The sequence below is a fragment of the Arachis hypogaea genome, chromosome 17 (genome assembly GCF_003086295.3).
Source record: "Arachis hypogaea cultivar Tifrunner chromosome 17, arahy.Tifrunner.gnm2.J5K5, whole genome shotgun sequence".
Classification (NCBI taxonomy): domain Eukaryota; kingdom Viridiplantae; phylum Streptophyta; class Magnoliopsida; order Fabales; family Fabaceae; genus Arachis; species Arachis hypogaea.
This window is the reverse complement of record NC_092052.1, coordinates 7,037,662-7,050,508: the sequence shown is the minus strand read 5'-3', so window position 1 is coordinate 7,050,508 and position 12,847 is coordinate 7,037,662. Positions and strand designations below refer to the sequence as shown.

General features: G+C 36.3%; 1 protein-coding gene and 2 long non-coding RNA genes across 3 annotated transcripts; all 3 read right to left on the bottom strand.

Annotated features, from left to right (window-relative positions):
- Positions 1–1,044: 1,044 nt before the first annotated feature.
- LOC140180855 (uncharacterized) lies at positions 1,045–3,400 on the bottom strand. The gene is made up of 4 exons (XR_011874888.1): positions 3,224–3,400; positions 3,078–3,132; positions 2,861–2,989; positions 1,045–1,328 (listed from the first exon to the last, which is right to left on the bottom strand). It is a non-coding gene; the product is annotated as an uncharacterized lncRNA (long non-coding RNA).
- Positions 3,401–7,662: 4,262 nt separating this feature from the next.
- On the bottom strand, positions 7,663–10,019 carry LOC140180854 (uncharacterized). The gene is made up of 4 exons (XR_011874887.1): positions 9,842–10,019; positions 9,696–9,750; positions 9,479–9,607; positions 7,663–7,946 (listed from the first exon to the last, which is right to left on the bottom strand). It is a non-coding gene; the product is annotated as an uncharacterized lncRNA (long non-coding RNA).
- A 1,311-nt stretch (positions 10,020–11,330) lies between these two features.
- On the bottom strand, positions 11,331–12,847 carry LOC140180467 (uncharacterized). Its single transcript, XM_072221648.1, has 3 exons — positions 12,746–12,847; positions 12,426–12,644; positions 11,331–11,888 (listed from the first exon to the last, which is right to left on the bottom strand). Exons 1-3 carry the CDS (start codon positions 12,845–12,847, stop codon positions 11,331–11,333), a joined length of 879 nt encoding a protein of 292 aa, XP_072077749.1.

Sequence of the window (12,847 nt, the reverse complement as noted above, 5' to 3'; positions counted from 1 at the left end):
ATCTCAAACATATGAAACACACAAAAAATTATTATGATCTTTGCACGTATTACGCTTAAGAAGCAATTCGTTTAGCATAATAATAATAATAATAATAATAATAATTAAGTCACAAATTTTTAATATTTTGTAAAGTTTGGAATGGAAGCAAAATTTGTGGATCTTCTTGAATTTTGACTCTACATATCACTACCATTACATCCTATATGTAAATAATACCGTAATGAAAAAAAATGTAGTAGAAAAAAATAGTGGTATAACTTTGTTTAGGTTAACATACATAAATTTTGATTTTGAACATATAACTTTGTTTAAGTTAACAAATACATATATTTTAATTTTGAGTATATATATATATATATTCCATCAAAATGTAATAATGTGATAAAAAGGTTTTAGAATAGAAAAGAATAAGAGAGATTTTGAGAAGAATTAAAGGAGAGAAATAATTTTATTGAAAAAATTTTTAAGAAGAAAAGATACAATTACTTATTTTTTGTTTGTCAATTATATTTCTATTAAAATTAGTAGTATAAAAAAATATTTTTCAAATTTAATATTATGAAGAAAAAAATAAAAAAAATTATATAAAGACTAGTTTGATTAATTTTTAAAATTTTAGAGATGAAAATGACTTACGTCTGGACTTTCAGGACTATTTTGATTATAAAAAACTTTCATACATGTCAAGTGACACGTGTCATTGGCCTGCCATGTGGCGTACCACGTGTCACTAACCTGACACATCAACCAATCATCTTGTGACACGTGGCACTTAATGTGACACGTAGCACTTAACGTGACACGTCATTGTAACACCCTACCACTCAGAGCTTTACGCTTAAGTCGTAAAACAGAGGTGGTGTGGTATTACGATCTCTAAAATAAAATGTATATATATAATAGCAGAAGAATTATAATATGCTAGGAGCCTTGAAGAATAGAGGAAATAGAAATCGTGAAATAAAAGCGCAACGCTCGAAAAACGAGTTAACTTGCGTGCTAAGAAAGCTACCGCTGTCAAGTGTAAAGTAACCCAAAACAGGAACAGAGAGTCAAAGATACAATAACGAGCTCCTGACTCAGCCTGCGAAGTCAAGACTGGCCGGAGAATATACACACATATATACATATATATACATATCCAAAACCCAAATGTACATAAAATAAATCATACCTCTCCATACACCTCTAGGAGGATAAAAAAGAATAAGTTATGTGGAGAGAAAGCTAAGTACATATATATACATCATAGCATAACAAAATAACCCAGTAACCACTCCGCTTCAAGAGTCCAGACGCCTAACGAGATGCCTCTCGACCTGCATCTGAAAAACAACGACATAGTATGGAATGAGAACCGGAGGTTCTCAGTATGGTAAAGGTGCCACACACATAATATATAAGGTCCTGGGAATGCCAGAGGCAATCCTAGAACGTCGACACTCAGATTATAGAGTTTAAAGTATTAAACAGAAGCCATAAAATGTGGTTTCTAAGAATATTTAAACCTAACTTAACTTAATCTTAAATCTAGGTCTCATACTGCCATTCCTCCATACCTCCAACTCCATCATGCATTTTCACAGACAAATAGACAGATAAAGGCAAGCACAAGAAGGTTACAAATACTGCAGGTAACAAATACACATTTAACATGGCAAGTACATATAGGCACACCCAATTAAAGCACAAGCAAGTAATTCAAGTAATATGTAGATGATGCATGCCTCTCCTATGGCTGATGAGGCTCATCTGTCGGTTATCCAGCCAACCCGACAAGTCTGAATTGTCCTTAGACTGTCCCCCGACGTGCATCCCAAGAGTCTATGCATAGCTTTATCTCAAATAATCAATATTACTCAATGGGGGTAACATTCCCGGGAATTTATATAGTGCCCGGTCACACTTACGTCGTAGGGTCAACAGAGTATCGAGTTTTCAACCTGGTACACGTGGTGGCAAGCCACGGCACTTAATCCAGGGAACCTCGTATCTCAGATCATTAAATTATTCAAGCCATATAAATAATTCAATTATAATTCATCAACATCCACATCATTCTCAATCGCATCTCATTCATCATCATACATCAATCATATTCAATCCTTATCTTTCATTATCACACCTCCCATTCCGTCCATCAATAGTTTCAATTCAAAACATAATTCATTCTTTTCTAAATGAATCAAACTTAAAACATGCTCATTTTCTTAATAACTCAAAATCAAACCATATAACCTTTGAATCTAAATCTTTTTAAATAATCATCTAAACAAAATCTCTAATTTTTATAAAATTTCGGCAGCATCTCTTCTAAAACTCGGACTTTGCCACCCTTTTCGGGTCCAAACCTGTATTCTTTTCAATTCAACATACCCTTCCTCATCATCATAACAATCACCACAATAAATCTACCTCAGATCAATAATTATACTCATACAATATTCAAATCCAACAACCAAAATTCAACTAAAAATCATAGTTCACAAATCCTAGGATTTTAACACAAAATACCTCATTTTTCATTCAAAATTTCCATTCCAATTATTTTCAAACCTATTACCACCAATCCAAATTGCTAACAATAATCCTCAACAAGCTCCATATCTTTTCATCAATCATCATTCAACCAAACTAAAATATAGCCATTTAATCAACAATTTAATCACATATCCTTTCAAAGATCCAACTAGCAACCAATATCATCTTACAAACAAATCACCAAACCAAACCAAGCATATTCATCAACCCATTACTAAACATTAAATATACACCTGCATTCCAACTTATCCTATGGTCATCTAGCCTAAGTTTTCACAGAACATTATATATTAAATGCAAGAAACCTAAACCATACCTTAGCCGATTCCCAAGAATTATTCCAAGACAATTTTTCTAAAAGAACACAGCCCTCAAAACCTCAACTAATCCGCTTCCTCCAAGCTCCAGTATTCACAATTTCAAGCTCCAATTATTTATTTACAACCTAATACACATTTATAACACATATATACCCAATTTAATACTCAAAGCTCAAATTAAATGAAATTAAAATGGAATTATGATTTTCTCACCTTACCCAAGCTTCACATAAGTAAGAGTGAACGTTTTTCTCAAGCTAATTGGATCCTAAAACATCAAAGAGTAAAGAAATTTAATACCTCCACTTAATTTCCCAAAAATTGGGGAAGAAGAGGCTGAGAATAAAAGAATGATTTACCTATGAAATTGTTCCGGTAGAAATGTAGAGCTCGACGCGATGGACGCGTGGCCACAAACAGTGCGGCGATCGGAGCTCGGACGGAGGAGTTACGGCAAATTAAATTTACCGTGAGGGTTGGAAACGTTCTTCGTTTCTCTCTTCCCCTAAATGTGTTTCACGCTGCCTCTGCTGAATGGGGAAGAAGAGAGACTTGGATTCATTAAATGCTGGGCCGGTTGGGCCCACGGGCCCGGTTTGGGCCCGGTTCAACCGGTTCGGCCCGTTCGGTCTAATTTTTGACCGATTTTTTTAAAATTGGTGTCAAAATTCTCGTTTCGACGAGCTCTATCCTAATTTAATATAATATTCACATTTCTAATCCTCCTTATTAAAAACTAATTTATTGACTAATTATTTACTAATTTAACCGGGGTTTACATTCTACCCACCTAATAAAGAATTTTGCCCTCAAAATTCAAATTCAATTACCTGAAAAGAGATGTGGGTAGTCCTTTCGCATATCTGATTCGAGTTCCCAGGTATGTTCCTCGATACCAGCTCGACTCCAAATTATTTTTACCAATGATACTTCCTTCCCGCATAATCGTTTAATATTAGTATCATCAATTCTCACTGGAATTACTCGAAGTGTTAGATCTTCTCTTACTTGGGCTGGTTCCGATTCTAGAACATGACTTGCGTCAGGAGTATACTTCTGAAGCTGTGACACATGAAACACATCGTGCAAATTCGAAAAATACGGCGGTAAGGCAATTCTATAAGCCACTAGTCCAATTCTCTTCAAGATCTCAAACGGTCCAATATAACGGGGATTTAGTTTCTTAGTCTTAAAAGCTCTTCCCACTCCAATGGTTGGTGTAACTTTCAGAAAGACATGTTCTCCTTCTTTGAACTCCAAAGGCTTTCGCCTCTGAACAGCATAGCTCTTTTGGCGGCTTTGGGCTATAAGCATTCGACTACGAATTTTCTTTATCTGTTCAGTCGTTTTCAGCTATCATCTCAGGCCCTAATAAACTCCTTTCTCTAATTTCATACCAACATAATGGAGATTGACATTTCTTGCCATACAGAGCCTCATATGGAGCCATTCTGATGCTCGCATGATAGCTATTATTATAATAAAATTCTATCAATGGCATATACCGATCCTAGCTCGCTGGCTGGTCCAAAATACAAGCCCTTAGCATATCCTCCAAGGTCTGAATAGTTCTATCTGACTGACCCTCTGTCTGAGGGTGATACACAGTACTCAAGCTTAACTGAGTCCCAAATGCATGCTGAAAAGCTCCCCAGAACCTTGATGTAAAACGAGGATCCCTGTCAGATATAATGGTAGAAGGCACGCCATGTAACCTGACAATCTCTTTGATATACATTTGAGCCAATTCCTCCATTGTGCAACTTATTCAGATAGGAAGAAGGTGAGCTGATTTCGTCAATCGATCCACAACCACCCAAATAGCATCACAACCAGATCGGGTTTTAGGCAAACCTATCACAAAATCCATTGCGATACTCTCTCATTTCTATTGTAGAATCTCTAAAGGCTGAAGGGTCCCTGATGGTCTCTGATGCTCAATCTTAACCTTCTGACATGTTAAACATTTAGATACGTGCAATGCCACATCATTCTTCATACCTGGCCACCAGAACATCGCTTTCAGATCCTGATACATTTTAGTACTCCCTGGATGAATTGAGAATCCACTCTTATGAGCTTCCTTCAAAATACTCTGTCGCAGGTCCCTAATATCTGGCACAATAATCTGGTTCTTAAACCTCCACAAACCATCCTGTCCTTCTGACACTCTCCACTGTTTTTCCTGTTCAACTGCTGGTAATACCTTACGTAACGCTTCACTGTCTCGATGAGCCTTCAGAAGTTATAATTTAAAATCACTTGAAATCTGCAACTGACTCAAACACAAAATTCCAGATTCTTCTCTGATTCCCAAATTCAAACCTTGAAATACCCTTAGTAATTCTTCTTCCCGTAGCATCATCCAAGCTGCATATAAAGAGTTCTGACTCAAAGCCTCCGCCACAACGTTCGCTTTTCCTAGATGATAATTCAATTCAAAATCATAATCTTTCAGAAGCTCCATCCACCTCCTCTGACACATATTCAACTCTTCCTGCTCAAAAAGATACTTCAAACTCTTATGGTCTGAGAAAACATGAAACTTAACACCATAGAGGTAGTGCCTCCAGATCTTTAAAGCAAACACAATAGCAGCAAGTTTTAAATCGTGTGTCGAATAGTTCATCTCATACGGCTTTAATTGCCGTGAGGCGTGTGCTACAACATTCTGGTGCTGCATCAGAACGCACCCCAAGCCCTTCAGCGATGCATCACAGTACACTTCAAACGGCTCACTTGGTTCAGACAATACTAACACGAGTGCAGTAGTCAATCTGTGCTTTAATGCTCAAAAACTCTCTTCACACTCTGGGTCCAAATAAAAAGCGTATCCTTCCTAGTCAACTTAGTTAAAGGTAAGGCGAGCTATGAAAGTTCCTTAATGAATTTCCGATACTATCCCGCCAAACTTAGAAAACTTCTAATCTCTATTACTGAAGTTAATCACTCCCATTTCATCACTGCTTCTACCTTAGCAGGATCCATGGCTATTCCCTGCTTACTCACCACGTGACCGAGAAACTTTACCTCACTCTTCCAAAACTCGCATTTAAATAACTTAGCATATAACTTCCTATCTCTCATAATTTGCAGCACAGTTCATAAGTGATTAGCATGTTCCTCCTCAAACTTAGAATAAACAAGAATATCACCAATGAAGACAATAACAAACTTGTCCAGATACGGTCGGAAAATCCTGTTCATATAATCCATAAATACTGCCGGGGCATTAGTTAACCCAAAAGACATCACTATATACTCATAATGACCATAACGCGTTCTGAAAGCAGTTTTCAGAATATCCTCGTCTCTAATCCTTATTTGATGATACCTAGATCGCAGATCAATCTTAGAAAACACACCGGCACCCTGTAGCTGATCTATTAGATCATCGATTCTAAGCAACAGATATTTATTCTTCACAGTGATCTCATTCAATTGCCGATAATCGACACATAACCGCATACTCCCATCCTTCTTCTTTACCAGCAACACTGATGCTCCCCACGGATAAACACTTGATCGAATAAAATGCTTACCCAACAGATCTTCCAACTGAGCTTTCAGTTCAGCCATTTCTAAAGGTGACATCCTGTAAGAAGTAATCGAAATCGGACCGGCTCCAGGCACCAACTCAATTGCAAATTCAACATCCCGATTAGGTGGAAATTCATTAATATTATCCGAAAACACATCTGTAAATTCGCATACAACCGGAATCTACTCTAAACTCTGATCATCATATAATACTCCCGTAGTTAATAACATAATACCCTGACATTCAGTTCCAGAACAGTTTACTATCATAGAGTCTAAATAGTAATTATTCACCACAACAGGTGCTTTTGACCCTTCCAGCATAAACTGTACTGACTTCTCAGAACAATCAAGCAAAACATGGTTCTTAAATAACCAATCTCCCGACTATCACAGCGTCACCTGCCTGCAGGATACATCGTGTCCCCTGTCACCAATACTGAGCCTCACCTTGCAGTTGATAAGTTCCAAATCCAACCCATTGCTCCTCAGGAACCTGTTGGGCCTGCAACAACCGTTCCATAGCTTGAATCCAATTATCTGCGTTAGTGGGATTTGAGGTTCTCCTGAAAGTCGGAGGGTGAACTTTCAGAAATAAAGCAAGTGTCATAGGAACATCCTCATCATTATTATTCCCGTAATTACCCTGATTTATCTTATTATCCAGTGCCTCGGCTATTGCCTGCATAGCTACAGCCATATTTCCCAGAGTAGCCATAAAGTCTACTGGATCATTCCCTACCGGGCTAGGAGTAACGATGCCTATCCTACCTCTACCTCGCTCGCGACCGCGTCTGCGAGTCGACATCTGGTCCTTATACACACTAAACAAGTGATATTAAGTTGATCAGTCTTAATATCACAGGTCTAATGCTTTAAGTTCCAAATGCATGCTCACAAACGTTTATGCTATATATATCAGTCAGATATCCTAATAGCATATAGACACATATACAGAGAATGTACAGAAGCACAATCAGTCCATCTTTCAGGCTCTATAGGAACGAACTGCTCTGATACCATAATGTAACACCCTACCACTCAGAGCTTTACGCTTAAGTCGTAAAACAGAGGTGGTGTGGTATTACGATCTCTAAAATAAAATGTATATATATAATAGCAGAAGAATTATAATATGCTAGGAGCCTTGAAGAATAGAGGAAATAGAAATCGTGAAATAAAAGCGCAACGCTCGAAAAACGAGTTAACTTGCGTGCTAAGAAAGCTACCGCTGTCAAGTGTAAAGTAACCCAAAACAGGAACAGAGAGTCAAAGATACAATAACGAGCTCCTGACTCAGCCTGCGAAGTCAAGACTGGCCGGAGAATATACACACATATATACATATATATACATATCCAAAACCCAAATGTACATAAAATAAATCCTACCTCTCCATACACCTCTAGGAGGATAAAAAAGAATAAGTTATGTGGAGAGAAAGCTAAGTACATATATATACATCATAGCATAACAAAATAACCCAGTAACCACTCCGCTTCAAGAGTCCAGACGCCTAACGAGATGCCTCTCGACCTGCATCTGAAAAACAACGACATAGTATGGAATGAGAACCGGAGGTTCTCAGTATGGTAAAGGTGCCACACACATAATATATAAGGTCCTGGGAATGCCAGAGGCAATCCTAGAACGTCGACACTCAGATTATAGAGTTTAAAGTATTAAACAGAAGCCATAAAATGTGGTTTCTAAGAATATTTAAACCTAACTTAACTTAATCTTAAATCTAGGTCTCATACTGCCATTCCTCCATACCTCCAACTCCATCATGCATTTTCACAGACAAATAGACAGATAAAGGTAAACACAAGAAGGTTACAAATACTGCAGGTAACAAATACACATTTAACATGGCAAGTACATATAGGCACACCCAATTAAAGCACAAGCAAGTAATTCAAGTAATATGTAGATGATGCATGCCTCTCCTATGGCTGATGAGGCTCATCTGTCGGTTATCCAGCCAACCCGACAAGTCTGAATTGTCCTTAGACTGTCCCCCGACGTGCATCCCAAGAGTCTATGCATAGCTTTATCTCAAATAATCAATATTACTCAATGGGGGTAACATTCCCGGGAATTTATATAGTGCCCGGTCACACTTACGTCGTAGGGTCAACAGAGTATCGAGTTTTCAACCTGGTACACGTGGTGGCAAGCCACGGCACTTAATCCAGGGAACCTCGTATCTCAGATCATTAAATTATTCAAGCCATATAAATAATTCAATTATAATTCATCAACATCCACATCATTCTCAATCACATCTCATTCATCATCATACATCAATCATATTCAATCCTTATCTTTCATTATCACACCTCCCATTCCGTCCATCAATAGTTTCAATTCAAAACATAATTCATTCTTTTCTAAATGAATCAAACTTAAAACATGCTCATTTTCTTAATAACTCAAAATCAAACCATATAACCTTTGAATCTAAATCTTTTTAAATAATCATCTAAACAAAATCTCTAATTTTTATAAAATTTCGGCAGCATCTCTTCTAAAACTCGGACTTTGCCACCCTTTTCGGGTCCAAACCTGTATTCTTTTCAATTCAACATACCCTTCCTCATCATCATAACAATCACCACAATAAATCTACCTCAGATCAATAATTATACTCATACAATATTCAAATCCAACAACCAAAATTCAACTAAAAATCATAGTTCACAAATCCTAGGATTTTAACACAAAATACCTCATTTTTCATTCAAAATTTCCATTCCAATTATTTTCAAACCTATTACCACCAATCCAAATTGCTAACAATAATCCTCAACAAGCTCCATATCTTTTCATCAATCATCATTCAACCAAACTAAAATATAGCCATTTAATCAACAATTCAATCACATATCCTTTCAAAGATCCAACTAGCAACCAATATCATCTTACAAACAAATCACCAAACCAAACCAAGCATATTCATCAACCCATTACTAAACATTAAATATACACCTGCATTCCAACTTATCCTATGGTCATCTAGCCTAAGTTTTCACAGAACATTATATATTAAATGCAAGAAACCTAAACCATACCTTAGCCGATTCCCAAGAATTATTCCAAGACAATTTTTCTAAAAGAACACAGCCCTCAAAACCTCAACTAATCCGCTTCCTCCAAGCTCCAGTATTCACAATTTCAAGCTCCAATTATTTATTTACAACCTAATACACATTTATAACACATATATACCCAATTTAATACTCAAAGCTCAAATTAAATGAAATTAAAATGGAATTATGATTTTCTCACCTTACCCAAGCTTCACATAAGTAAGAGTGAACGTTTTTCTCAAGCTAATTGGATCCTAAAACATCAAAGAGTAAAGAAATTTAATACCTCCACTTAATTTCCCAAAAATTGGGGAAGAAGAGGCTGAGAATAAAAGAATGATTTACCTATCAAATTGTTCCGGTAGAAATGTAGAGCTCGACGCGATGGACGCGTGGCCACAAACGGTGCGGCGATCGGAGCTCGGACGGAGGAGTTACGGCAAATTAAATTTACCGTGAGGGTTGGAAACGTTCTTCGTTTCTCTCTTCCCCTAAATGTGTTTCACGCTGCCTCTGCTGAATGGGGAAGAAGAGAGACTTGGATTCATTAAATGCTGGGCCGGTTGGGCCCATGGGCCCGGTTTGGGCCCGGTTCAACCGGTTCGGCCCGTTCGGTCTAATTTTTGACCGATTTTTTTGAAATTGGTGTCAAAATTCTCGTTTCGACGAGCTCTATCCTAATTTAATATAATATTCACATTTCTAATCCTCCTTATTAAAAACTAATTTATTGACTAATTATTTACTAATTTAACCGGGGTTTACAGTCATCATCCAACTGACGGAATGACTAATTTAACTTATATTTTATCTTTCAGAGACTAATATAACTAAAAAAAATTATTTAAAGACTAATTTAAAGAATGAGTAATCTTTCAGAAACGAATTTGAGTATTAACCCAAAGTTTAAACTTAACTCCCTAAAAACTTAGGAACAAACTTAAGTAACATGAACACATTTTATAATTATATTCAAATAAAAACTTATATTTCTATCGATTATAATTTATATCGTTTGTCATAATAAATTAATAATATATAAAAATTATATATGTATATATGTGTATAAAATATATATTAATACAAATAATTATAATAAATTATATATATAATTCGTTCACGAGCTAATAAATTAATATTGTCTGAGTTCAAGCTTAATTTATTTAAGAGTAAAGTATCATTTTTGTCCTCAACGTTTGGGGTAAGTCCTGTTTGTGTCTCTAACGTTTAAATTGTCCTATTTGTATCCTTAACGTTTATAAAAGTGATTCAATGTTATCCTACTATCAATTATACTAACAAATCATATTATATTTTTCAATTATTCTCACTTGGATGTATTCATTCTCAATTAGGTCTCACTTGGATGTGGTCGATTTTAATATTATACCTACTATTTGGGTTTAGATTCAATTATGTTATTAGAAAAGTAAATTATGTAAATGTTATAGGAATTAGTTTTAACATTTGATGAGCTATTTTTTGGAGTAGATCATCGATTCTATCCCAAACATTTATATTCTAACTTCAAGAAGAGGTTTTTAAAACTAAAACTAAAGCGTTCATGATGTGTAATTGACGGAAGGATAACATTGAATCACTTTTACAAACGTTAGGGATACAAATAAGACGATTTAAACGTTAGGGACACAAATAGGATTTACCCCAAACGTCAGGACAAAAACGATACTTTACTCTTTATTTAATACTTGAATTCAAATTCAAATTTAAATTTGCGTGGCTCATAAGCTCAGCTTATTAACCTGCTAACTAATCAAGTTCAATTTGGTTCATGAGTTTATTTGACTTACTTTTAGCCTACTCAAAATACATTCTATATGAATGTAATATTGGAAAAAAAAAGACACCATTCCTTTCTTGTCACATTTCCTGCGTCATCTTCAGTAGGCAGAGGCCTCCATTTATTGTTCTCTCGCTTCTCCCTTTCTAATCTACTCTGTTGGGTTGGAGCTAACCTTCCGCTGTACCCAACTAAAACCTTTTTGTTTCTAGCCATAATCCTCATTACGTAGCACCTCACTTCCTCCAACATCGTAATTATCGGCTTACTCCTCATCTTCTTCACCTTGGCATTAAACACTTCGCAGTTGTTGTTGGTGTAGTTGTCTAACTTAGGGTATTCACTAAAATGAGCTCTGCTCCATTGTTTAGGGCTTATCTTATCCAGGTACTCCCAAGTCCCAGCGTTGATCCTTTTTAGTCTCTCCATGGCAGCATTGAAATCTTGTGTTGTGGTAGCCTTGGCACAATACCACATGCACATTTTCAGCTGCAAGTCATTCCATTTCTTGCGAAAATTTTGCCATATATGCATTGTACAGAATCTGTGGTTGGCATTCGGGTAAATTTCTTGTACGGCCGGTATTAGCCCCTGTAGACATGCATGTAAGTAAACAGCTATCAAAAATCCAACAATCCAAAAACAGAATTCAATATTTAGCTAAACCAGATTCCAACGTTCCAATTTCAGTCCCATTGCAAAACAGAATTGCGTATTTAGCTAAACCAGTTTCCAATAATAAAGGATCAGCTTCATTCCAAAACATACTTAACTATAGCTAAACCAGATTCCCAACAATAAAGTATCATTCTCATTCCAAAACAGAATTCAATATCATTCCAAAACAGAATTCATACTGTAGACTGGGAACTACTTGCAACCAGAAACAGAATTCAATATTAAGCCAGTAATGATTAGGTTATGAGCTTTCAATGAAATTCTAAAAATAGACCTAAACAAGTCCATACATGATATCTCAAGACAACCCAAAATCTTAACCAAATTAAGACCTAACCTCAAAGTCCCTAAACACATGAATCAGACATACATCAATATAACATGCTTAAATGAGAGAAAAAAGGCATAAACTTGCCCTAATAGACTTAACAACTAAATATGCACAAGTACCTTCTGCATATCTGACATGAAGTTAAACCCATTAGCTTGAAAATCTCCCACATCCTCCTGGAGTATCTCCAAAAACCACTTCCAACTCTCTTTGTTCTCTGATTCTACAACTGCGTAGGCAATAGGATAGATATGATTATTTGCGTCCTGTCCTATTGCTGTCAGTAACTGCCCCCATAATATCCTCTTATGAATGTCCCATCCAACCCTATAAAAGGTCTACATCCACCCACAAACCCCTTCTTGCACGCATCAAAGCAAACATAGATCCTCAAAAAAATAGGATTCGAATCAGGCATGGGATTCGTGTGGATCCTTACTGTCGATCCTGAATTAGTCTTCAATATCTCGTTAGCATAATCACGAAGTCGTGCATACTGTGCAATCTCAGAACCCTCAATCATCTCCTTTGCTTTCTTCAT

Coding starts and splice junctions, on each gene's coding strand:
- LOC140180467 (XM_072221648.1), bottom strand. CDS start 12,847: ATGAAGAAAGCAAAGGAGATGATTGAGGGTTCTGAGATTGCACAGTAT. Junction 12,645..12,745: donor AGACTAATTCAGGATCGACA/GTAAGGATCCAC, acceptor GGGTGGATGTAG/ACCTTTTATAGGGTTGGATG. Junction 11,889..12,425: donor TCATGTCAGATATGCAGAAG/GTACTTGTGCAT, acceptor GCATGTCTACAG/GGGCTAATACCGGCCGTACA.